Consider the following 27,283-nt stretch of genomic DNA (forward strand, 5'->3'; position numbering starts at 1 on the left):
TTCTCCTTACTTAGCTCATTTGTGATGGGCCCCCCTTGAATGATCAATTAGTACTGCATTCTTCTCATCTTCATCTTACACCTAGTACGAGTTGGTCACAACTTAGATGTCATAGCTCAAAAATACCTGATCAACATAGTCATATGGTTAAGAAATTATTTATTAATTGGGATTTGCTAGGGTCCATTGCCTTTCGCGGGAATGTTCTACCTGTTGTGACATGCGACAGACCCTAGCATTTCCCTAATTAATTTTATGGGCCAAGTGGGACACCACCCAAAAATATTACCATAAATTTATTTTATTTTTTTTGCTGAAAAGACAAAAAAAAAAAAAAAAATAGTATTTGCCTACCAGAATTGACTGTGGAGGTGGGCCCTTGCTACTCTAATTAGGGTTTTAAGACTAGGCTCTTTGAACCCAGTATCGGACCCGGAGAGTTGACTCGGTTGCCGGGGTCAAGTTTTGCAATGTGGTTGTTTCTGGTCCCCCTAGGCCAACTCAGATGGGACCCACACCGATCTCATTACACGTGACAGATGAGCAAAGATCACCTGAACGTCCACATGGAGTGAATACTTCGAAGATGATATCCACACTCACTTGTTTTGGGAGATTTTATCCGGTGGTGCAACTCCGGTCGGGTTGGATCTGGTTGAAGCCAACCCTAGCCCAACCCAAGATAGCATTCCCTTAACCCTAACCTGACCCAATCCAAGCTTGGGGGGTCAAGGATGGTCAACCCTAACCCCATCCGCCTCTAAATCTCTCAACCAATCTAACCTGTTTTTTTCCAAATCAGGTCGGGTTGTGTTCGGGTTCACCTCGTGTTAAACATTAAAAATACAAGAAAATAACATAACCTTGAGAAAATTATGATAAAATTAGAGGATGGATCAGGTCCTGTGGTCAAGGCCTCAACCCTAACCAAAAATTAAATTGGGTTGGCTTTTCCCACCCAACCCAACCAAAGGAAATGCCAAACCAACCCGAGCCAAAATCAAATTTAGCCCGACCCAAGTTGCACCCCTAATTTAATACACCCCATTTCTCATTGAGAATCAGTCTTAAGAGGTATGTAACCATTCCGACCTTCGTATTTTAGGAAGTCCAGAATCACTTCCATGCATTCCACATTCTCCTAACTAGTTTTGAAAATAGAATCACTAAACAAAATCATGAAATAAAATCTTTACCATCAAGTAACATGCAATTTTTAAGAATTGTTCCAAAGGGGTGCAGACGTGACTGCATTTCGTTCCAAAAAAATGTGTATCGAATTGGATCCGCCTATATGTTTGTCACATCCATTTGGATGATTGGATCTCTTATCGGTCGGATCTATTTCTGCGGCTACGTCTGGGTCAGGATCTATAAAAATTTTGGACCTTAGGATATGAATCTAAAGGACCCTATTTGGATTCAACTGTTATGCCCAAATCCTGTCCATTAACACCCAGACCCTTTGGATCCATCGGACCATCTGGGTCCATTGAGACTTCAGGAACACTAAGAGCAGCTTACTACGCGTAAACTCTATTACATATCTAAATCTAGATAGGTGGTGATGTGAAGTGGGGTCTACAAGTTGATAGAAAACTCCTCTGACCTATCAAGTCAATAAAAAAACTCGTCACAACAATTATCGAGTCGTCCAAGTGGACTCAGTTTTAGGCAAATTGGTGCCCCGGTATGAAATTCCAAACAAGTGTATTGTGGCTCTGCAATGCATATTCCATCGGAACAATAGGATAAACCATTAGAGTAGATCAGGTAAGAGCTAGAGAAAAATTGAAGCTGTTGCGACCGACAAGTGTTTTGTAAGTTACAAAGGCAAATGATGAAAATATAAAGTAACACTGTGATACATTTATATTAGAAACAAGTCTACAGAAATACAACAAAGAAATCAACAAATTCATCTGATGTTGGTTCTTCAAATGCTTCTGAATCTTGGATTAGACTTTACCAGCAACCATTGTTCCAGCAATTCCTTCCCTTTTTGGGAAATTTTGAAGATCAAAAGTTGGTAATAAGTTTTAATTTTCACGTGGGACCTCAGGTACCAGTTCTTCCACGTGGGTCATTAGTCTCATCAGGATCTGGTTAAGTTTTCATTCCGTAACTGTTTAAGCAGTGTTTAAAAAAGCGGATGAGGGGCGAACTGCGGCCGAAGAAAATCCTAGTTGACTCGGCACGATGTGGTTGAGTACTCGGTTGATGTGATCATAATTCGAGAGAGGCCAAAGAGTTTTGATTGACTCTGTATGGCAAAATGTGGAATGCGTATGCAGCGCAACGCGGAACGTGGTGAAGGATTTTCATATATTGATGATCCTATAACTAAAATTGTCCTTTTTAGAAATATTTTTCCTTTCCAAACTTTTCTAGAAAATTCTTGGAAACCAAGGTAGGATTCGAGAAATTTTCCCATTAGGATCCAAGTGGATCATGACGACATCGGTTGATCCAATTTGAGTCCGGCTGTTGATACCCCTATTGACATATGGGTTGAGCCTTTGTGGGCTGATGCTTTGACCATTTTAGTAGAACTAAGCCCGTGACATTCAAATAAGCGAGTCAAGCCCAATACGTGTATGCATAATGTTGAAACGGTGTAGGCGGGCCCAATTATCTTCCAAGCCCACACTAACCCTAGTTAGAAAGTTCCGGACGCCAAATACTCGCAAAATTCCAGCTCATTTCCCGTCGACGTCCGCATTTCCTTTCTCCTCCAATCCCTACCATCAGCATCTCTCTTCTCTCTCGCTAAAACAAGGCTGCTCCCAATTGAGAATGGTTCTCAGTTGCATGTCCAGCAGCAACTGATAAATTCACTAAAAACCAAAACCCTAGATACCTACTTTTCAAAACCCTAACCCTAACCCTCTCTCTCCATGGCTTCCCGCAAAGTCTTATCATCCCTCCTCCGATCTTCCATCCGCCGCACATCACCCAAACCCTCCCTCCGTCCATCTCCATCTCCGGCCTATCGCCCTTCTCCGACCGGATTTCTACTAAATCGTGCCGTCGATTACGCAACTGCCGCGGCGGCTCCCGCGCCGCCGGCACCATTCACGCCGCCGGTGAAGGGATCTGGCCCTAGCGGGAAGATCACCGACGAGTTCACCGGTGCTGGATCGATCGGAAAGGTTTGTCAGGTGATCGGAGCCGTTGTTGATGTCAGATTCGAAGAAGGTTTGCCTCCGATCTTGACGGCGCTTGAGGTTTTGGATAATTCGATCCGTTTAGTTTTAGAGGTCGCACAACATTTGGGAGAGAAAATGGTGAGAACGATCGCCATGGATGGGACAGAAGGGCTTGTACGCGGACAAAGGGTTTTGAACACTGGTTCTCCAATCACTGTAAGTTTTTTTTTTTTTTTTCATTTCGTATATGTTTTATTGAAATAGATCATTATTTTTTTCTGATTGTGTTGTGATCTTTGATTTACGCAACTTGGATTGATATTTAGGGTTTTGTTTTTGGAAGTGCTTTTTGGTCAAAGTTTAACTTATCTTTCTGTTTTGCTGATTGAGGAGAAAGTAAAGTCTTGTTTTTTATGGATATTGTGTAGATGGATAGCTTTTGTTTGTTTGATTTTGGTAGATCCAACTTATATTGTTTCTTATTTTCTTTTCTTTTTTCTAGGTTTTCTGTTTTTGTTTTGTTGTAGATCGAGATTTATTGTTATTAGTGTTATTTTTTTTGGAAGATTTTTCACTGTACAGAACTTCTTTTTCTCCATCTCACATATTACTGACTTTACCAGTGTAGTTAACTTCTGGTTTTGTTACATATTTTAAGGCTTACATCTTTTGTTATCTCTTTGAATGCTTACACTGGTTTGACTGGCAGTGAATCTTGGACTGAATTTGAGATGCGTAGGCTAGGCTGTAAAATTTAGGTGTTTTTGTTAAGTTTGAATTAGATTGAAATCTATGCCTTTTCGTTGCTTTTGGAAGATCTTGAATTCCATCAGGACAGTTTAAGGATTGAGATTATGCATTCATGCTACTCTTTTGCTTCTTTGTTGATTTCAATACAATTTCAGGTTTTTCTTGTAATTTTTGTTGTTGTAGATTTGGATTTGGCTGTCAGTTTTGTGTTCGTGTTTACTTTTATTCATTGTTCCTTTTCAGAAAGCAATGTTGACTCTCTTTTTTCAACTTGGGTCTATGTTTGTTTGTTGATTAGGTACCTGTGGGTAGGGCTACACTCGGCCGTATCATGAATGTTATTGGAGAGCCGATTGATGAAAGGGGTGACTTAAGTAAGATTACTTCAACCATTCTCAATTATTTGATTTGTTTTTGAGAATTTTGTCTTCCTATATATATTTTTTGCTTTGGTCGACACTGACTACATTTTTATATTACTGGTTTCTTGCTGCAATAGAGACCGACCACTTTTTGCCCATTCATCGTGAAGCCCCTTCTTTCGTTGAACAGGCAACTGAACAGGAGATTCTCGTCACCGGTATCAAGGTAAGCATTTTTCTTTTTGATGTTTCTCAGTATTTCATTTTCTATTATTCAATATCTACTATTGATATTTCTAATTGAGCTGAACATCTCTGAAAAAAATGCACTACTGCTTTTCTTTCGTTCTTTCCTCTCTTTTCGTTCTTCCTCTTCTTCTTATTTATTTTTGTCATGTTTGATTGGATATTTCTGACCGTGGCACCAATTTTAACCGATATGTCACCCGTGTTGCATTCTACAGGTTGTGGATCTACTTGCACCATACCAGAGAGGTGGAAAGATTGGGTTGTTTGGTGGTGCTGGTGTAGGGAAGACTGTGCTTATCATGGAACTGATTAATAATGTTGCCAAAGCTCATGGTTTGTCTTTGAGAGAACATTCATAACACTGTTTGATTATTCTTATGTTTGTTGTGTTAAATGAATTTTGGTTTGCCAGGTGGTTTCTCTGTGTTTGCTGGTGTTGGTGAACGTACTCGTGAGGGTAATGATCTATACAGAGAAATGATTGAAAGTGGTGTTATTAAGCTTGGAGAGAAACAGGTACATAGTGTTACAGTTCATGTTGTTTGACATGGTCACATGGGCAACACGTTCATCACTCTAGGTCATTATTTTTATCATTTTTTCATCAATTCTCTCTTTTCTATGTTGCAGAGCGAAAGCAAGTGCGCTCTTGTGTATGGGCAAATGAATGAGCCCCCTGGCGCTCGCGCTCGTGTTGGGCTGACTGGGCTTACAGTTGCGGAGCACTTCCGAGATGCTGAGGGGCAAGATGTGCTTCTCTTTATTGACAACATTTTCCGCTTCACCCAAGTAAAGCTTTTCATAGTTTTGAACTTCTTGAAGATCTGTCCTTATTTTAATGAAATCCTATTACCAAAATTTGTCTTTTCGTGTTTATTCCACAGGCAAATTCTGAAGTGTCTGCTTTGCTTGGCCGTATTCCGTCTGCTGTCGGGTACCAACCTACTTTGGCTACCGATCTTGGAGGCCTACAGGAGCGTATTACCACAACAAAGAAAGGTTCCATTACCTCCGTCCAAGCTATTTATGTGCCCGCTGATGACTTGACGGATCCAGCTCCTGCAACCACTTTTGCTCATCTTGATGCCACAACTGTGTTGTCACGACAGGTTTGTCAATTACATTATTATTATTTTTTGGAATGGTTGGAAGATTTGATTAGAAAAAAAAAGCAAGAACCGAGGTGATTGATGCCAAGAGCAGTACAAAAGGAATAAGCAAAAGAAAGTGAAAAGCAAAGAGAACAAAACGAATCAAGGAGGAAGGAAATCAAACATCTCTAAGCCCTCCTTAGCACCTTTTCCCTAACTAGCTTATCTGCCACACCATTGGCAGACCTTCTTTTATTATGAAATACCATCGATGAACCACCTACAATATCTTTGTCAATTACATTTTCAGCCCTGAGTTGTTGGTTCGGCAAGTGATTCCTCTCTGTTTTTACATATCTTATTATGACTATCTTCATCTGATGAACAGATCTCAGAGCTTGGTATCTATCCTGCTGTCGATCCACTTGATTCTACTTCTCGTATGCTTTCTCCTCATATTTTGGGACTAGATCACTACAATACTGCTCGTGGAGTACAAAAAGTTCTTCAAAACTACAAGAATCTTCAGGATATTATTGCAATTTTGGGAATGGATGAGCTCAGTGAAGATGACAAAATGACTGTCGCTCGTGCCCGAAAAATTTCGCGTTTCTTGAGCCAGCCTTTCCATGTTGCTGAGGTGTTCACTGGTGCTCCTGGAAAATATGTGGAATTGAAAGAGAGTATTGCTAGCTTCCAGGTAAAAGAAACTCTCTGATAATTATTTGCAGTTATGTTCTTTTTATATGTATGTACTAGCATTCTTGGCCCATGCTGTGCATGGGTATTCGACTTAAAAAATGAAAAACAGAAAAAAGCCAGAAACCTTGGTGGGGGACGAGAAGTGGGTAAAAGTGTAAAACCAAATCTTTTCGAACAGCAGCAGAAGGTGTAAACCAAGAAAAATACTATTAGACAACCAAAATCAAATCTTTTCTCGAAAAATAATGAAGTTTATACGATGAACGAATACTTATGTCCTCCTCAACCGCTTAAACAAAACAAACAATAAACCTTTATTTCCACATGTTCAACAAAAAGTATCCAAAGATAATCAACTATAAAACACGACAACTTAGATAACTTTTAAGAAATGTCGGCTTGTTCATTTTAAAACTGAAATATTGCATGAAAGGAATGAGAAGGGGAGAAGTCAATAAACAGAAGACATTGAAGAAAGAGAGAAAGAGAGTATCCGATCAATATTACTTGAGATTTGGAATCATTGTAATTGTAGAGTCTGTCATGGTTGCTCTCTCTGGTGGCTGGTTTCTCTTGCTGAAGGTTATCAGAATTACTAGGGGAAATTAAAATTAGTGACTGAAGATTAGCGAGAAAATGGAACAATTGCGGAAAGCAGATTTAGTCGTGGGTACCATTTTTTTAGGGGAGAAATTAAAATTAGTAACTGAAGATTAACAGCGAAATGGAATTAACTGTAGGAAAAGGATTTAGTAGTGGAAAAGGGAAAAAAAAACTCCAATAATTTGTTTCTCAGGAAAAAAACAAATGAAAATGGAAAGAAACATGGTCAGTATATATTATAGATAGATAGATCAATCATCGATGTATGTAAATATGTATGTATGTTTATATATAAAGGAAAGCCACCCTACAGCATATAGTATTTAGTTAACACAGCCATTGGCAATCTTATACCAAACAGAAACTCCTAAAATTTAGCATCAAATACTCTCTCTCTCTCTCTCTCTCTCTCTCTCTCTCTCTCCGCACGTTTCCCAAAATGTGAACTTACCTTATCTAGGGCATTACACATGGTTCTAGATATATGTGGTTGCTGAGGGTGTGTTCATGGTGTGCAATGATTAGGATAATGATGTCTTTGGCATACACACAAAGGCACCACTCACACACAAGATATCCTCACTCTTCTAGTGTCCCTGCAATCGTTTTCTGCTTATTTCCAAAATTATTGAGCGAGCGCAATTCTAGCTAGACTCCTATTTTTTAGGATGAAGTGGGATCCCTATTCCCTCTTTCTTATCAGCAAACAGAGCAGCTCCTTAACGGAGTTCAGCTACTTTTTGGCATTATTTGTTCTTTTTAGGAGTTGATGAAGTCTGATTTTTAACTGAGATGTTAAAGTTAGTAAAGCGGTCTAGCTCTAATCTCTTTTATATATTTGTTTAATTTCAAGGGAAAAATACACTTAGACCCCCTGTGGTTTCTGACACATTCAACTTAACCCCTAATGTTTAAAAAGTTACAAGTAGACCCCCTGTGGTTTCAATTTGTGTAAGGTAGACCCCCTCAGTTGATGGTTCGTCCACAGATTGTAGGGTTAGGATGATCCTATGGAGCTGATTTTTTGGGCACACCATATCTATGCCAGTGCCCATCGAATGAACGCTTTGGATCATCCAAACAATGTTGGCCCACTTGTTTTTGGTAGTGGGCCCACATTTGATGGGCCCTGACATAGATAGGGTGTGCCCAAAAAATCAGCTTCATCGGATCATCCTAACCCTTCAATCTGTGGACGAACCGTCAACTGAGGGGGCCTACCTTATACAAATTGAAACCACAGGGGGTCTACTTGTAACTTTTTAAACATTAGGGGTTAAGTTGAATGTGTCAGAAACCACAGGGGGTCTAAGTGTATTTTTCCCTAATTTCAAATAGAGTATGCTCAGTAGTTGGGATGCATGTATGTTTTAGAAGAGATATTTTTATGCATTTTGATGAGTTTTAAAACGACAAATGAACTGATAGAAGTTATATAACAAATGAACTGGTAGCTTGGATGACTGTAGTAATTACTTCCCGAAATCAGAAATCCCAGGTTGGTGGGTAAATTCGCATTGCTCCAAAATTTGGTTTTATCTCCTCTCGGTCCACATCCTTATTTTCCTGTAACTTCCGTACCTCTTGAAGAGGGCTTTTGTTGAATCTGTTTCTTTTTGTTGAAGTACTTCAAAGTCATAGTACTATTCAACATGGTCTTTGCCTCATGTGCTTTCGTCTCTTTGGCAGAGTGTTTTGGATGGGAAATTCGACGATCTTCCCGAACAGTCGTTTTACATGGTGGGAGGAATTGAAGAGGTCCTCGCCAAGGCTGAGAGGATTGCAAAGGACTCTGCTACTTAATTCCATTTTCTTTCGTAAGTTAAATAAGACGATGGACATGTGAAATGCCTGTATGCAAACTTGCATTTTTGAGGTCAACAGTATTTGGTTTTTTATTTCCTTCACCAGATTGTGGTAGGTTATTAGAGTGAATGAGCCAGGGTCTGCTCCGCGAGGCCCTTTTTTAGCCAAATAAAATGAAAAATGGGAACATGATTTTTTTAATTTGCTTTAAGGCTCAAACACTTGTTTCGATTGGACTGCTAAAACACCATTCAATGTATGCTTTTGATCTTGTTTCTGGTTTGGCAGGTTTCTTTCCTAAATTCCTTTTCGTTTTACAACCCAAATGTGTTTGTTGGTGCTGTCCCTATAAATGTTTGCCTCAAAAGATGATTTGGTCCCATGCTCTAAGGAGTATCTAAAGTTGCATTAGTCAAATGACAACAGCTTTTTATACACAATCATAGAGTAGCTAATTGCATGACCTCTTTACATGTTAAATCAACGACCATCTGGTGGATTCTATTCGCACAGGGGCAAGGTAAAATTTGGTGATCTTTAGATATATTTGAACTGGTCTCTAGATAAATTCAATGATATAACATGATCAAACAATTACAAATCACTCAGAAAAGATTAAGAATGTTATTCAACAACAATCCAAAATCTATAACTAGCTATAAGGTGTTGGTTCTTTTAAGAATTTCTAGCTTTTTGCAGGTGCCATCTCATTGTAAGCCATCCGTTTCAAACAATTCAAAGAACCCACATATTAAAGAAAAAGAAAATCTTCTCATAATTTCTCCCTTATCACTCTCTAAACAGTGGCATCAACGATTCTTTCCTCATTTCATGTTATTGAATTTATATCTATTCAGATTTTTTAACTTTGCACAGCGACCAAGAGAGATTGGTTGATGCATAGCACTTGTGATCCAAAGAGTTAACCCGATCAACTCATCATCTGGATTGTTACATATAATCTGAATTTGAAAGGCCTAATCTACAACTAAATGTATGTTTTTTTACGAAAATGTTATCTTCACAACCATATTTTGATATTTGCACAAACCCAGCTGTCTTTTCTTTAATTGTGAGAGCTATTTTGGGAAATGTAATAACCTTTTGATGGCTCTTTAAATACTAAAAGACAAGATGGTCTGTGAAAAAATCAAAATATGGTTGTGCTGATATCATTTCACTTCAATCAATAACAAACTTCATCTTCATCTTTTAGGCCCTGTTGGTTTAAGATTATGGAAACAGATTGTGAGGGCCAGACAGATTATTGGACTCAAATTTAAATGTAATTTTTAGACCAATAATCAGTTTGGCACTCCCAATCGGTTGTCATAATATTAAACGAACAGGGCCTTAGTTTTTGTGAGACTAAATAGGATTAAATCACTTCCGCAGATTCTCTTTAGTTCATTTTTTGCCCGTTTGTTAGAGCGAGAATGAGAAGCCTTGCTTAGTTTTTTCCTTGGCAGAACCTCAGCGATGAAGGATTTCGATCAGTAATCATGCCTACAGTGTGTATATGCTGGCTAGTTGTTAGGAAAGATCTCAATAGCCATGAGTCTCTTTCCAGGGCGAGGGAGTGGCATTAACTACCAGTTAAGTTTGTTTCCCATCTCATTAGTATGAAATGGTGGGAACCAGTTTAGGACCCACATCTCACAATGTAGGCACCATTTTTCAGTTATGACAACCTGCCAACTTCTCTCGCTTTGTTAATTTGATGGCAAAGTTTCAGAAATATAGATGCATCCCATAGATTTGAAAAAAGAGAGTACAAATTGAATAGCCTTACACACAGATGCAATCCATATATTTCAATCTACAGAAAAAATAGCAATAACAGTGCATGCAGTAGTGTTCCACATGAATCAAATGATTGAACAATCGATTAAATATCGAGATTAAAAAACTCAGCACACATGAAATTGCTATTAGCAATAGTGTCTCAGAGGCAGAAATGCCATAGTATTCCTTCTTATGGGAAATACAAAAAATTATTTGCTTTGCTTATTCATTGATACAGCAAACAAAGAAGAAGAAGAAGAAGAAGATAGAAATATATTGTCGACAGATATCAGAAATATTGTCAACAGAGCCGATGTAAAAAATTTGCCAGACATTACTCATTGTTTGGATCCCCAAAAGCAGCATTGCCTCCATCTACGAAAGAAAGAATGTATGATGAAACTATTCTCAGTGAATAAGAATCAAGAAGAAAATAATAAACATATTTGAAAAGAGTAGTGTTTAAAAACTCAAAATCAGATGAGAACTCGGCCGAGGTACAAATGATCTGACTAGTGGAGTCAATGATTGACCCGATTAATTTTTTAACAACTCGGGTGAGTCAAAGAAGTTTTGATTGATTTGCTAGAGCAAAACTCAGACTCGGACAATAACTCAGTCAAGTTTAAACCGAGTCGACATGAGCGGGAAGTTTTAAACAGCTCCAGCGCTTGAATACCAATCAAGTAATCATATGCATTACCTTCACCATCGGCAAGAGAACTCGGAGATCGCCTGGAACTGGTTTGTTGGCTTGGTGTGGGCTAAAAAAAAACAAGAAAACAAAAGAGAAAGAGGTAGCCATCAGAACCAAAATACAGTAATACACAGTATTGATTTGGCACAAAATGAACTATTATAAGCAGAAGCTAACTTAAAATATAATACATGGGACTGACATTAAGATTAAAAATTGAATGACACCATAAACTAAGCAGGAGAGACAACACCAGCACAAGCAAATGCCCAATATCAATACCTGCAATTTTGGTGGAAGAGCCTCAGATCCTTCAGGCGCCTCTACCGGTGCACCTTGCTATTGAAACATCCAAATATGCTAAGAGACATTAGGTACTTAACTCAATGTATGACCTACTCAAACTCCTTTTTTGAAGTTCACTGTCTATGGCTAGTCTTGTATAGGTATTTTTTTCTTAACAAAAATGAGATACCACATAAATACCTTTCTCAATGCCCAATCTGCAGAATCGAAGTAGGCACGTTCATTGTCCTGAGGTAAAAGATGGTGAAAAAATCATGCTTTGAAATACAACGCTGACATGCAATTGACCAGATAAGATATTAGTTAGGCCTTAAAATAGTTAAAATGCATGATGTAGTGGAATTAGTGATTTCATATTACAAACGAGAAGAAAGTTTCACATTACCTTTATGAGAGGTGGTTTCTTGGGTTTAATGCCTCCATACTTTTTCTTGATTATTTCCTCCTTCAAAGAACAGGATTCCAGATACCATTAGTTTAATAACCCGTCACACTTGAAATATGACGTCCTAACATTGAGGGAGAGAAAGATGTTACAGTTTATTAGAAAGACACCAGTGAAAAAAGCAATCTCCTAATAGGAAGCAGGAATAGAAGTAGACATGAGTGTTAAACCAGTTTCAACAATGTGTCTATGCTTTTAAGCCATTTTGTTCACAGGTGTAGGGGCATGAATTCTGATGAGAGATACCGTGGGCATCTAAGAATGGCTTAAACATTTTGTATTCGAGACCATCATCATTTTGTAGTACTTGATTTTGCAGTTAAGAATATTTTCAACATTTGATTTAAATAGGACAAACATAGAAAAAGCATCAGATTTGTTCGAAATGGGAAACATTCAAGCGTAAAGACTAAAAGCATGACTTCAAAAAAATGACTAAAAGCATGAATGAAGTAAACATACTATTTGTAACCATATACATCAGATTTAAATACGACGATTTGGGATGATAATTGCTCCAGGCAATAGAGGCCGCCCTTAATAGGTCTCCAAAGCACCTCTATTCACAACTTGTGATCCTTCATAATGGAGAAGTTATGATAGAATTCAAAGAAAGCATCAATGTCATTAGTAAATTGGGAGACAGTTCTAAAACAAATATATATATGTGTGATAGAACAGATTGAGAGATCTTATGTCTTTGACCAATACCTATTTTGATGGAATCATGCCCATTACACTTAGATTGCAGATTGAGGTTGGCCAAGTCTACAGTAAGATGGTTGGAAACACCCGAATCCGATACGAATTCTGATATGGATATGATGTTGGAGTGGCCATCCAAGCAGATGGAATCGATACCAACATGTGATCACAGTGTGATTGTTCAATCCACAGAGTTGATATGGTCCATGTGGATTATTGGCCCGAATGTGATGAGCAGCATGCCATCCTGCCACGGCTCGGGTATTCTTTACACGTCCTCAAGAGGCTGGAGAGAACTATTGTTGTGAAGATGGATGGCCATGAGACCGGGTACCAACTTTAACGGAGAGAGAGGATATATTGAAAGGAACTTCTTGCTGTTCCAAGTGGTGTTCAAAAACCAACAAATGGGCCTGAAAATCCTCCATGGGGGTGTCATCGATAGTGGCAGTATGTGGGGGAATAAATGGAATCATTCTCAGTACAAAGAATGTCAAGTATGAGTTGTTGAAGGAACATTTCAGGAATGATTTGTTCAGAGGCCACAAGACTGTCGGACAATGTTTTCACAAGATGGAGATAAGCGGCCATCATCATGGCACCTTTTTGCAAGTTATGTACCTCATGCCTGAGAGTTGAACGGGCAGAGAACTATAGTTCAAGGGCAAGCCAAGCCGACCTTGATAAGATACCTACCAATAGTATTTGATCTTACTTCTACCAGGCTTCATGAGCCAGATTGATAATTACGGAGGTGGGAAGATGGGAGATACTTCATAGGGTAGGGAAAGGAGCTATTGACATAGCCTTCAAGATCACATCCCTTTAGGATATGAATGAACTGAAGTTACCATATGAGGAAGTTTTGAGACCGACTTTGATGAAAATGAGGTGAGTATTATTTGTGATTTAAGGAGGTGTGAGAATAGAGTAGGTGCGGTGGAGGAGGAAGGACATTCGGAGGAGGATACCATTGCTTGATAATGGAGAAAGGGGAGTGAGAGAGAGAGGGAGGGAAAGAGAGATTTAAACATAGGTGTAGTTTTGGACATATGTCGTTTTTTTTATTTTAAAAGTGACTTGATATATTCATACCATGGAATTTGCATGGGGACCAGTAGTCCCTCTAGTGAACGAGGGTCTAGGAGCATACTCCTGAATCCCAAAAAAACATAAAATAAGAAATAAAAATTGCATGTAGGCTTCCTCCATTCACATCCCAGGACGCTTTCCATCATCAGGAAAGTCCCACAAAACACTTATAACATCAACCCGGCATTGTCTTAGAGGCTCTGATACCATGTAAATAGTTGATTTACTGTAATATATTTCACCCATTAAATGGCAAGGCATGAGACGTTTATTTAATGATAAAGAATTATATTGACGAGAGAAAAGAATGGGAAAACCCCACGACCGAGATGGTCGAGACAAGAAGAAAAAGCAAGAAACAAACAAACAACAAAGGAAGCTGTCAAGGATGGAGAAAATCAAACATCTCTAAGCTCTGCTTAGATACGTCTGCTCTAGCTAGCCTATTGGTCTTGCTTCTACCAGGCTTCATGAGCCAGATTGATAATTACGGAGGTGGGAAGATGGGAGATACTTCATAGGGTAGGGAAAGGAGCTATTGACATAGCCTTCAAGATCACATCCCTTTAGGATATGAATGAACTGAAGTTACCATATGAGGAAGTTTTGAGACCGACTTTGATGAAAATGAGGTGACTATTATTTGTGATTTAAGGAGGTGTGAGAATAGAGTAGGTGCGGTGGAGGAGGAAGGACATTCGGAGGAGGATACCATTGCTTGATAATGGAGAAAGGGGAGTGAGAGAGAGAGGGAGGGAGAGAGAGAAAGATTTAAACATAGGTGTAGTTTTGGACATGTGTCTTCTTTCTTTTTTTTTAAAGTGACTTGATATATTCATACCATGGAATTTGCATGGGGACCAGTAGTCCCTCTAGTGATTACATAGTATGATGGTCTAGGAGCATACTCCTGAATCCCAAAAAAACATAAAAGAAGAAATAAAAACTGCATGTAGGCTTCCTCCATCCACATCCCAGGACGCTTTCCATCATCAGGAAAGTCCCACAAAACACTTATAACATCAACCCGGCATTGTCTTAGAGGCTCTGATACCATGTAAATAGTTGATTTACTGTAATATATTTCACCCATTAAATGGCAAGGCATGAGACGTTTATTTAATGATAAAGAATTATATTGACGAGAGAAAAGAATGGGAAAACCCCACGACCGAGATGGACGAGACAAGAAGAAAAAGCAAGAAACAAACAAACAACAAAGGAAGCTGTCAAGGATGGAGAAAATCAAACATCTCTAAGCTCTCCTTAGATACGTCTACTCTAGCTAGCCTATTGGCGTCGCTATTTGCTGACCTTCTGACACGGTGGAAGGAAATAGATGAGCTAGCCACTCGGTCCCGAATCTCATCAAAGCATAGAGAAAATCTCCATGGGGGGCAAGGGACCACTTGAACCACCTTTATTATCACATTGAGGGTACTATGACTAGGTCCAAGATGCTGCTCTCTAGCATCCTGATACCCTAGAGGACCGCTCTAACTTCCACCTCGTTGGAGTCAATAATCTCAATGGGAGCCGAGAAAAGCCCACCTCATTGACCCACTCTCGTCTCTAAGAACTCCTCTATTGCAGCCAATCTAGAGTTTACCATACTAGACCCATCAAAATTAAGCTGCAGCTGACCTGGACCCGGAGGCTCCCAATCCTGGGAAATCATGATCACCTGCTCGAAACTGGCACAAATATCTTTCCACTTGTTCTAAAGGCCGAATGCTGACAGGGACCTGAAGCTTGGAAAGGTCCTCACCCAAGATGTGGTTAAAGTTATCACCTTTAAGAAAATGAGCCGAACACTTTTTATCGAGACTCTAAAGATTCAAGCATTACTCACTTCCATGGTCCCATATCATAGCAAGAACTGTCGTTTACAAAGGATCTCCCCTTTCTTCCACCATGAGAGTAATGACTAGCACTACAAGAGGTAATGAGTCTAGAAGGAAAGACAATTCAAAAAAAAAAAATATAGGAAGACCCACAACATGCCAAATCTACACAAAATTCTACTACAAACTTCCCTGGCCAAACTACAATGGAGAAACATATGGTCTACTCTCTCCTGCCTCAACACATAGTTCACAATAGTTGATGATCAGCATGTGTCAGTTGCGCAGGTGGTCCACTATCAATATTTTGTCAAGAAAGGCAGTCCATCCAGATGCGCATACCCTGGGCGGCGCTGGCAAGCTCCACTCTCTTTTATCTTATCTGGCCTCTTAATAGCAGTTCTCTAGCATCACTATTAACCTTGCCATCCTGGGTATCTCTCTACCAAAGAAGTTCCTTCTAAAGTTCAACTTCCATGAAATCTTGTCCTCCCTCCACCTAAAGCATTCCTTCATAGAACCTTACTTCTTCACAACCACTGCAAACAAATCAAGGAACACCTTCACAGGTGCCTCTTCACACTACTTATAGTGCCAAAAGTCAAAACCCAATTCTTTCGCCTGAATATGCTCTGAATGCGAGACACAAGATGTTATATTTATAGTTTTTACAGTGACAAGGTTACAAAGATTACAGCTAATGTTTGTAAGTTGTTGAGATAACATGATTGTTGGTGAGGATAGATAAAATTACATGGAGAACGAATCTCATGGGATTCTCACTAATATCATGATGGGATTCTCCATACTATGAAAGTATGTAACCAACCCCAATCCCAATGGAGATGGCCATTGAGTGGCATCCATTGTAGATGAGCCTTTGCTCAAATATCTTGCTGGTGGGGCAGCATAACTATTTGATAAACAGACTTACGTCCATTCATGTAAACCACCGGCCGTTTTTTGAATTAACCATCCATTTGCAGTCTCTGATTGGACGAACAAGATTGTTCATTTGGGTGGATTTTTGGAGCATGGCCTAATCAACGAATTTCATAAGCAATGGTGTGAATTACCACAAATATGGCAAGTCTAATGTGTAATACCTTCTCCTCAGATGCAGGCATTGCAGGTTCCTCACTTTTGTCTTGCTCTTTGGCATCATTGGCATTCATGCTTGACACATTGCACTTGGACTACTCTAATATATCAGCTGCAAAAGCAAAGTGTTTGTTTCATATTCATCGCAATTAAAATTTTCCACCATCCACCGCAAACAAAAAATTGTGAAAATTCAGATATGATAAATATTTGAAATAACTCATGAGAGCATGAAACCAAAAAATTGTAGCAGAAGGTTGATAAATATGATCTCAGCATTCTCAGTTTCCTTATTGCTTTTCCTAAGTTAATATAATTTTCCACTAAAAAAATGATCTCAGTGCGGTGAAGACACTTTCCATCCAAAAGGCTTGTAAAAAGGAGGGTCATGGTGAAACATGAAGAGACAGTTTAATCTCAGAAATGGTACGCAATGAAAAGATTACTTAAGTTGATGCATAAATGAATCAAAAATAGGAAAAGGGTAGTTTCAGCAAAAATAAAATTCCCAGTCCACTGACCTAGTTACACACAAGTCACAGATCTGGCTTCTATAATGCATTATATCTGCAACCTGTTTAATATTTTTGAAGATAGACACTTACTTTAGACATCTGATGATAATATCTTCAGTGTGTGTGTGTGTGTGTATATATATATATATATATATATATATATATAGAGAGAGAGAGAGAGAGAGTTTTTTGAAACAGAAGAGAGGGTAAATTTGGGTTCTCCATCAAGCTTTAACTGAGTCTCCATCAAATCAAATATAATTCTATAAGATCCGAGCAATGTTTTAACTGATTCTCTATCAACCATTGTAATCCTTCTCAGATGATCTTGATTTAGCCATTTAGGTGTTTTGACTTCCCCATTTTCTAAATTTCACATAATCTAGCAAGTGATTCCTCCATGGACTTGTGTTCTGAGTTCTTTTCTTCTTTAAATGCCATTGTCTCCTCTCCTGATCCCTCCTTCCTATCCTTTTCCCCAAAAGATAATATGAGAAGATGAATGCAATCATATAATGATTTTCATGAGACCTAGATAGGTTATTTATTTTTTCTAATAATGATCATACCATAACCATAAGTTCAAGAAATTAACTGAATTCAAAGTTTTAATTTCAATATCCTCTTCGATGAGCGAGCCCATGGCTCTTTTCGCCTTCCAAATTGACTAATGAGCTCTTCCTCCTTCTTATTTGAAGAGAAAGAAGCCTGGTAGCAAAACAGAGAGAATTTTGAATGATTGTGGTTTCAGATTTTCCTTAGAAAGCTTATTTTGGGCAATCAACTTAAAGTCAACATATTCATCTGTGGAGAGGCAGAATTATTGTCCTACTTCAGCTTGGTCTTTGGTTCAAGTTTTCTTGATTGGAAAAGTTCAATATTTTGTTTTCCTTGCGACCCACGTACTTAAAGAGGACAGAACTTGATGGACTAGGCGGTGTTACTTGATACTATAAAATTATAGCTTTATACACACTTTTAGAAAGTCATGAAAATGGAGAACGGACGGTGTTACCTGTAGGTATCTCTGAACAGGTTTGAAATATGTATACTCAACTCAACTCAACTAAGCCTTTGTCCCAAACTAGTTGGGGTCGGCTAATGAATCCTTTAGAAGATTTTCATGAAGAAGGTGAAAGAATATACCCGGCTCAAATTGACTAAGTCTAATCCTGACACTAGTTGGGTTCGTCTACAGGTATCATTTTCTTCCATTCTCTCCTATCCAAGGTCATGTTCTCTGTTATGTTCCTAGCCATCAAGTCTTTCCTCACTGTTTCTACCCAAGTTGTTTTCGGTCTGGCCCTAGCTCTTTTTACTCCAACTTGGCACGAGTCACTTCTTCTCACTGGAGCATCCAAAGGCGTATGTTGGATATGCCCAGGTTTGAAATATGTATACATTTGGTAAAATATGATAAATATGCTCTTAATGAATCCTAATAACATGTGCAGCTGCTAAAATTCTTGGCATCACAAGGAACCAAGAATCTTAAGTGCACAAGTAATTTCTTTATAATCGTGTGATATATCTCATACGATTACAATTGAAGGGGAGCTGAGCATGATCTTGAGTGGCACCTAAGTGAAGGAATTGATGTGATAGTATTTTACTACTGAATTCTTATCATATACGAGATTCATATGATTCTAGTTGATGTGTGAATGTGAGTGAGCGTGTGAGCTTATTGTATGGGTTTTATGGAGAGGCCTATCAAAACTACTTGTAATAGATTTTGCTCTTCCATTAATATATATATGAGGAAAGTGTTTCTGCGCAGCTGCGTAGGGAGCTTCCCTACACTTAAGTGGCTTAAAAGGCCACCGATTGGTTCGTATGACGGGTCCACCTTTGCAGGGTCCAAAAAAAAGCGACCAATCGGTGGCTTTTTAAGCCACTTAAGCGCAGGGAGCTCCCTGTTCAGTTGCGCAGGAACACTTCTCTCTCTCTCTCTCTCTCTCTCTCTCTCTCTCTCTCTCTCTATATATATATATATATATATATATATATATATATATATATATATATATATATATATGAGGAAATGAAGTATGTGCATGGCTACACAGATAAGCTATTTGTGCATGGCTGCACAAACCATAGTGGGGGCCACATTTTTTGGGGGATCCAAAGCATTCATTTGGAAGGTCCTTCAATGGATAGGATGTGTACCAAAAATCAGCCCTTTAGGATCATCCTAACCCTGCCATTTGTGGAGGGAAAAAATGGGCAGAAACAGTGTCTATCCAGTTTCCCCTCCAACTTTGATTGGGTTAGGATGATCCGATAGGGCTGATTTTTGGTACACACCCTATCCATGGAAGGGCCTTCCAAATGAATGCTTTGGATCTCCCCAAAAATGTGGCCCCTACTATGGTTTGTGAGCCATGCACAAATAGCTTATCTGTGCAGCTGCACATACTTCATTTCCCCTATATATATATATATATATATATATATATATATATATATATATATGAGAATAGAGTTCCTGAGGGTGCCCTCATATAGCTTATATGAGGTGGCTCTCACAAAACATAAGGGGCCCACATTGTTAGGATGATCCGAAGCATTCATTTGAAAGGCCCCATCATAGATAGGGTGTGTACAAAAAATCAGCTCCATTGGATCATCTTAACCCCTCCAAAAGTGGGGGCAAATATGGATAGACACGTTTTGTCCACAAATCTCATATATATATATATATATATATATATATAGAGAGAGAGAGAGAGAGAGAGAGAAAGGAATATGTTGGTGCGCTTAAGTGGTTATAATGCCTCCCATTCGTTTAAATGTTTGGGTCCTGCTTAATGCTTAAGCGAACCAATGGGAGGCGTTATAATCACTTAAGCGCACCAAAAAAATGGTGCGCTTAAGCACACCAACACTTTTCTCATATATATATATATATATATATATATATATATATATATATATATATATATATATAGGGGAAACAATTTGTGGGTTTGTAAGACAAAAAGGCTCCAGAACTTCTCACCACTCCTCTTACTCTTTCGGTTCTCTTCTTCTCTAATCTTTGATCCTTCTTTTTCTTCCTCGTAGTTCAACACCAACTGCAAATTGGTATCAGCGCAAGGTTTTTTGCTCTTCTACTGATCGTTTTAAGGTTTCCCGGGCAATTATCAAGTCATACAACTAGGATTAGCGGCCATATCAACCATTAAGGGAAGATGATCATCGAGGTATTTAATAGAAGGCTTTTATGGCTTCTTTTGATGCTTTTTTAGAATTTTTCTACTTAGGTCTCTTGAGAGCCCAAAGCTCCATTTGCTGCAAAACCTTGAAAAAAATTCAGATCTGATTGTATTATGATGGTATTGTTTTGGGGGACTGAGTACACTACTTACCCATAGATATTTGATCCAATATAATCCTTCAAAGATCAGAACCAGATCTGAATTGGCTCTAAGGAGGTTGAGATTCCTAAGGAAAACTCCACCTTTATTGTTTTGGGTGAGATTTGACCTATATTTGCCTTATTTGCAAAAGAATAATATAGTAGATTTGTTGATAATTGAGAATGTCTACAATCAATATTTCATAAACCTCAAGCAAGAATTCGGATAGTTTCATATTTGGTTCTACTATGGCCACTCATGCTGAGATATCAAGATTACAACATTAAAGTTGGATGGGACAAACTTCCTAATTTGGGCTCAGTATGCAAAGAAGTATATTGGTGGATGCGGGAAACTAGGATGTCTAATTGGCCAGGAAAAGACATTGAGGATAGGCGAAACCCTTCACAATCTTCTATGTTTTGCACTTTTATGATGTTGTTTTCGTGTGGGACTCCTTGTCCACTTTTTGTACTTTCTGATTTTATTAGAAGAAAATGCTCCACGTAGAAGAACCCAATTAGAACTAGGATTAGAGCCGGGTAGATTCCTTTTACCTGCTTCATGAATTTTTTCTAAAGGATTCATTTAGCCGACCCCAACTAGTTTGGGACAAAGGCTTTGTTGAGTTGAGTTGAGTTGAGTTGAGAAACCGTTACCTTTCAAAAAAGGATAGGCGAAACCCTTATTGTCGAGATGGGAACAGGAAAACTTGATGGTTATGCCATGGCTTGTGAACTCAATACAAACCCAACCAGACAGAATTATATGTTGTTGGAGACTACGAAACTGACTTGGGATGGTGTGCACGAGACCTATTCCCAGGTTCACAATGCATCTGGGGTATATCAGCTTCGAAACGAAGTGACAGGTCTTCGCCAGCGGGAGAAACCCTAGTCCGTGTACTGCTCAACACTGCGGAACTTGTAGGAGGAGATGGATCATTTACAGGCGCCTGAGTGGAAGGACCCAGATGGTGCAAAACAATATCGGAAATTGACAAAGCTAAACTGGATATTTGAGTTCTTAGCAAGTCAGAACTAGGAGTATAGAATTATCATACAGCAAATCTTCGATCATGAGTTCCCTCCTCCTAGATTTTTGCCCTGGTCCTCGAGTGAAGGAGCAAAAATGCTATGCAGTCCATTTGGGACCACATGGCTATGGCGGCTTCTATTAGGAGTGGCGGAAAGACTAATGATAAGTATCAGTTAGTGTGTGATCACTATGGAGAACCTTGACACGCGAAAGAAACATATTAGGAGATAGTTGGGAAGCTAACAAGGTTCAACAAAGGGAAACGATCAAATGCAAAGGTTGTTGCCACTATTCTGACATCTTCTCAAATGTGTTGGGCATCATCTACCGCTCCTACTTGTTCTTTTACCGCATATATGAGGATCCCAACCTGAGAAGAGCTGGAGAATCTTCGTCGGCTGCTATCTCAATTAGAAGGTCGGCTTTAAATGCTTCCTCTACATTTGTTCAATCAAGTACTCGTTACTCTGCAAACCATGCTAGTCACTCCTCTTCTAGTCTCTCTTCGATTATCGCGTCATGTCTCTTTGATCATATGACAATTTTTTCTAACCTTGTCTTTTCATATCAGCTTTTCATATCAGCTCTCTTTTGGATGAGATAAGATGACTATAGCTGACAGCCCCATGCCCAAAATCTTGGGGAAAGGACGCATTAAGGTTAGTGACCACCTTACCCTTCCTTTTGTGCTTCATGTTCTGTAGTTAAATGCAAACTTCCTTTGGGCATTAGTCTAACCAAACAATTGAAATACTATGGGATATTTCTCCCTGGTCATGTGTTTCAAGATCTAGTCACGAGAAACATGAATGTATTTGGTCATGACGCTAGTGGCCTGTCCCTCCTAGAGATTGGTGCCCAATTTGTTTGTAGGAGGAAATGTAACTACTAAATCCCCTCAAGCCGCTGCCAGGGTGCGTGGGGGGCAGCGAGGCTTCGTCAGCTGAGAACATAGGGAAGACCTTTGGCAAGTTAGTCCAGTAGTGTTCATACTCGGTAGTAGTAAGGAAGATCAAATTACGTTATGGCATGCCATATTTGGTCATCTTTCTTCTCCCTCATTTTCTTCCTCTGTTGCCTCTCTTAAGAAGAGAGAAGAGAGGGGGTGCATAAGTAGGGAAGAGAGGCAGTACGAGATTCAAGGCGAGGCTAGTTGCAAAAGGTTATACATAGACCTATGGAGTGGACTACAAGGAGACTTTTGCTCTTGTAGCAAAAAAAGAACTCTATTAGAGCTTTGCTTTCTCTTGTTGTGAATTATTCTAGGCCACTATATCAACTCAATGTGAAGAATGCTCCTTTGAATGAGAATCTTCAGTTGTAAGTATATATGATGCATCCTTCAGGATTTTAACCTCCAAAAAATCAAGGTAAGGCGTCGCTTAAAGAAAATCCATTTATGATCGCAAACGGTCTCCATGGACTTGGTTTGAGAGATATAGTAGTGTGATGATATAAACAATGTTATGTTGACTGTGCTTAGTTTATTAAGAGAGGAAAACTATCTCACTGGCCTCATTGTATATGTTGATGATATAGTGATGACAAGAAATCATACACTAGAAACCAAAAGACTAAAAGAATTTTTAGGCAAAGAATTCCAAAAAAAAGGCTTGAGAGATCTGCAATACTTTTTAGCAGTTGCCCTTTCGAAGAAGGAAATTGTCACTTTTTTTTTTTGAATGGTGAGATTCAAGGAAATTATCATATCACAGCGAAATTGTGTGCTGGATCTTTTAAAAGATATAGGATAGTTGGAAGCAAAACCAACAGATACTGCAATTCACCCCGATCATGAACTTGGTGAGTGTGAAGGAGAGCTTCTTGCCCGTAGATAAGACAAAAGATATAGGGCCCATGAATGGTTTGGATGATGGGCCCACCATTAGATGATCCGGGCCATGCACCTGGTGGGAACCAGCCTTGGTCCCCACCAGCCCAAAAATTGAAGCTGATTTGACAATCCCAACTACACAATCAACAGATCATAAAAAATGGAAAGTTACGATCATCGGATCAGCGTGATTTCTGGGCAACCAAAGTGATCAATCAAAGGTGATTCCCAACCACTGGAAAATAAGGTGTCATTCAACAAGATGTAATCTTGTTGAGGGTAAAATCGGTACGCGCGATACCGACCCTTAAAGACATTCTCCAACGCCAAACCAGACCAACTCGCGCCCTGAAGATTACAATCGGCCCCGAATCTCACCATCACGTCCACACCATATTCTTTCGGATCGACACCGACCGACAGGTTCAAACCAAACACAATCGCTAAAATCTCGCCCACAAGCGACCAATCCGGACAGCTGTTAAACGTGAGGCGCGGCTTTTAAATTCAAAACGTCCCGCCAAGGCCACAATCTCGTAATCTCCGCCCGGTATCACAGGAAACCAAATTGTTATAGATTTTGCAAAATGATGTTGAGAAAATTAAAAGAATTTTCTTAAGTTTTATTTTAATTATAAAAAACAATTTTAAGACAGGGCCGGTCGATCGGGGTATCCCGGGCGACCGCAGATTAGTTACTGGAAATTGAACCAAATTCTAGTACGGTGTGGGCGGACGACAGCGGGAGGGCAGGCGACCGCGAATAGATTACTGGAATCTTAATTAATTTCCAGGGAGGTGTCGGAGGTCGACCTCGGTTCTTTGGATCATGAAAAAATAAAATGAACAGCAGCATGCCGGAGGGCAACCGCGGTAGCCCGGTCGACAGTGACGGTTTGAAAAACTATCCGTTGGGAAGAAATGTACATGGCTTTTAACTTCCGTTTTTCAACCTTTCTTCATGTCTTTTGCTTCCCAACAATCATGAATAATTTCAAACATAAGGGACACCTTGTACATGATCCAAACTACTTAAATCATGAAGGGATGTGATCAAATGGTCATAATTCAAACCAATCTATGGGATGTTTTGAAGGGATGTTTCCCTTAATGAATAGACATCTAATGCTCAATAAAAAGAGCAGAAATCTGTCTTTTTTAAAACATTGAAATTCAGTTATTGCTGAACTTTTTCTTTCTCTCTCAAAAAAAATTCCCTACTCTGTTTTTCAAGTTAAAGTACACATAAAACAGTATACAAAGACTGTTCTCTGCAGAAACAGTTTTTGTGCTTTTATTTAAGGCTTGAAGTTCTTGAAAGGCGTTTTGGGTTTGATTCCACTTGTGTAAAGTGTCATCAAACATTTGTAGGACATTCCTACAAGGCTTCATTGTATCTTGGAGGCAATTCGAGGATCCCCTTTGCACACAATTGGTGGGGGCGAAATTTGTCTAAAGGAAAGCAATTACGCAACTTGAAGCAACTCTACAGATTCATTATAATTTCTATATTTTAGGAAATCCCACCAACAATCTCCACAAACTTATCCTCCGTCCATCATGCCCCACGTGGGCTAAATCAAAGGAAAAACGGATATTCTCAAGATCATGGGCCGCCACCCCTATAAATAGGGGTCTACACACTCGAGCAAAGGCAATTGGAAATCAATTCTCCTTCTCCCCTTTAGTCTGGTAACTTGTCTTGGCCCTCCACCCTATTCCATCGTCCATTTATCTATGATTATTAGGGGTGTCAATTTTGGCTCGGGCTCGCAAGCTCGCTCGAGCTCGGCTCGAATCCTTAACGAGCCGAGCCGAGCCGGCTTGCCAGGCTCGTTAAGCTTAACGAACCGAGCCCGATTTAGGCCAGGCTCGGCTCGTTAAGGCTCGTATAAAATATAATATAATTTTTTCCGTAATTGTAATAGTAATAAATATAATTTAAATATAATAGAGTAGGAAACAGTAGGAAACAGCTGTACATAATCATGACTTTTTTCTGTAATTGTCATAATTTTCAAACTTTTGTTCGTATTTTTTTAGTAATTGTCATAACTTGCCAACTTTTATTCGTAGTTTTTCATTTAAAACTTTACTTTTAGGTATTTTACTTTTTCCCCCATAATGATTACTTTTTTTTCTTTTTCCTTTTTGCTAGCGACCTTTGCCAGACAACTTTTTCTTTTTAAAATAACCGAACCAGTTTTTTCTTTTTGCTAGCGACCTTTGCGAGACATCTGTTTCTTTTTAAAATAGCAAACCAGCCAAGCTCGATAAGGCTCGCGAGCGGCTCGCGAGCCTAGCCGAGCCGAACCGAGCCGAGCCTGGTTCGAGCCCGAGCCGAGCCCGAGCCTAACCTTTTAGCTTAACGAGCCGAGCCTGGCCAAGCTCGGCTCGGCTCGTTTACACCCCTAATGATTATCCATCTCTGACTAGAGTGTCGAAGTGGCCACCCGAAGCCACAACTCCGGGTCCACTGACGCTTTCTCTGTGAGCGCAGGTTCTATCAGGCTAGCACGTGCGGTCAGAGTTTGGACGTCATCAAATCTACAGAGATTTTATATGATGTGTTAAAAAGTAAGGTACGGCCCACTCCATAGGATGATCCGAACCGTCCATCTGTTGGGCCACACTGGAAATAGGTTGTCCATAGGATGATCCTAATCCTCCAATCTATTGAAGTTTCCATAATGTGCAGTCCCTATATAGATCGGAAACTTCAATAGATCGATGAAAATGATTTTATTTACGTTGTGGCCCAGCAAACCTATGGAGTGGGCCTTATATTACTTTTTGAAAAATAGGTTTTTATACTGCCACACACATTTGAAATTTTGTAATCTATCTATATTTCATATGTCTAACCCCCCATAACCTAAAATTCAAGCATATCAGAAAATATAATCAAGGACAAATTCATGGAATTTCCGAATAATATGAAAGAAAAAAAAAAAACATCATGCTGAGATGAACAAGAGCAGATTACAGACAATATCCAACCAAAAAAATAAAAAATAAAAACACCAGATCTACATTATAGATTGGAAAGAAAGAAAGGTACTCCGATCTGATTAAAATAAATGAAAAAAAAAAAGAGGCTTACATAGAATAGAAATTGGCAATTGAAACCCTAGGTGTGAAAATCGAGCTAGGAATATGCAGAGAAATCGATTCAGAGAAATGAGGGAAAAAAACAGATGCTTACATTGATGAGATCGACGAACAACTAGTACCAATCCGCTCATTTCTAGGAAAGAGGGCTTTGCTTAAAACCCCCTTCATTTGTGGGATTTTACCTCTTATGCCGCTTTAAAGGTTGGTGATTTGCCTTTCGTATTAGGGGTAAAATAGGAAAGGAATTAGCGTTGAGGAGGTTTGCCGAACAACTCTTCCTCCCTCCCCGCTAGCCGGAGGAAGAGGTAAAATGAAGGCTGTCGTCATCTTTGTAGTTTTGTGGTTCCGCGAGGCTACGCTACAAATTGTGACCCGCGCGCTGCTACCATGCTCGGGCCACAACAATGCCTTGTGCCGTTGCTGAAAACTGTTCAGTAGGTCCCACAAAGGATGGTTCACTGGGTGGGGACGTATCAACCTTGAAGGAATAGAGGGTTTTAGGGCACATATGCTTACGAGCCTCTCTTCTTGGATGTACATGTGTCAAATGTTAGAGTCAAGTAAGCAAGGTTGCTTGAAGCAATACACCTTAGGTATCTAGTTTGGAATGCCTAGTTTGCTGCCTCCAGCTCTATATATATATATATATATATATATAGAGGAAAGTGTTTCTACTCGGTCCCCTAGATAAGCTTATCTACTCCTCCCTTTAAAAAAATACAGTGGGCCC

At 39.3% G+C, this 27,283-nt stretch overlaps 2 protein-coding genes across 3 annotated transcripts; one reads left to right on the top strand and one right to left on the bottom strand.

Annotated features, from left to right (window-relative positions):
* The first annotated feature begins 2,693 nt into the window (after positions 1–2,693).
* On the top strand, positions 2,694–8,994 carry LOC143892767 (ATP synthase subunit beta, mitochondrial-like). The gene is made up of 9 exons (XM_077397629.1): positions 2,694–3,365; positions 4,198–4,273; positions 4,399–4,487; positions 4,726–4,843; positions 4,923–5,026; positions 5,141–5,299; positions 5,395–5,619; positions 5,990–6,301; positions 8,596–8,994. The coding sequence occupies exons 1-9, from the start codon at positions 2,898–2,900 to the stop codon at positions 8,707–8,709; spliced, it is 1,665 nt and encodes a 554-aa protein (XP_077253744.1). The 5' UTR covers positions 2,694–2,897; the 3' UTR covers positions 8,710–8,994.
* Positions 8,995–10,576: 1,582 nt separating this feature from the next.
* Positions 10,577–26,869, bottom strand: LOC143846333 (uncharacterized). 2 transcript variants are annotated; one of them, XM_077354763.1, is made up of 7 exons: positions 26,543–26,869; positions 16,693–16,799; positions 11,886–11,945; positions 11,681–11,728; positions 11,477–11,533; positions 11,201–11,261; positions 10,577–10,872 (listed from the first exon to the last, which is right to left on the bottom strand). In XM_077354763.1, the coding sequence occupies exons 2-7, from the start codon at positions 16,759–16,761 to the stop codon at positions 10,832–10,834; spliced, it is 336 nt and encodes a 111-aa protein (XP_077210878.1). In that variant the 5' UTR covers positions 16,762–16,799; positions 26,543–26,869; the 3' UTR covers positions 10,577–10,831. The 2 variants fall into 2 exon arrangements, with proteins under 2 accessions (XP_077210878.1, XP_077210879.1); XM_077354764.1 differs by having other exon boundaries at positions 26,645–26,868.
* Positions 26,870–27,283: the final 414 nt, after the last annotated feature.

The sequence above is a fragment of the Tasmannia lanceolata genome, unplaced genomic scaffold (assembly GCF_043159265.1).
Source record: "Tasmannia lanceolata isolate RefF3 unplaced genomic scaffold, GAP_Taslan_0.1 ptg000015l, whole genome shotgun sequence".
NCBI lineage: Eukaryota > Viridiplantae > Streptophyta > Magnoliopsida > Canellales > Winteraceae > Tasmannia > Tasmannia lanceolata.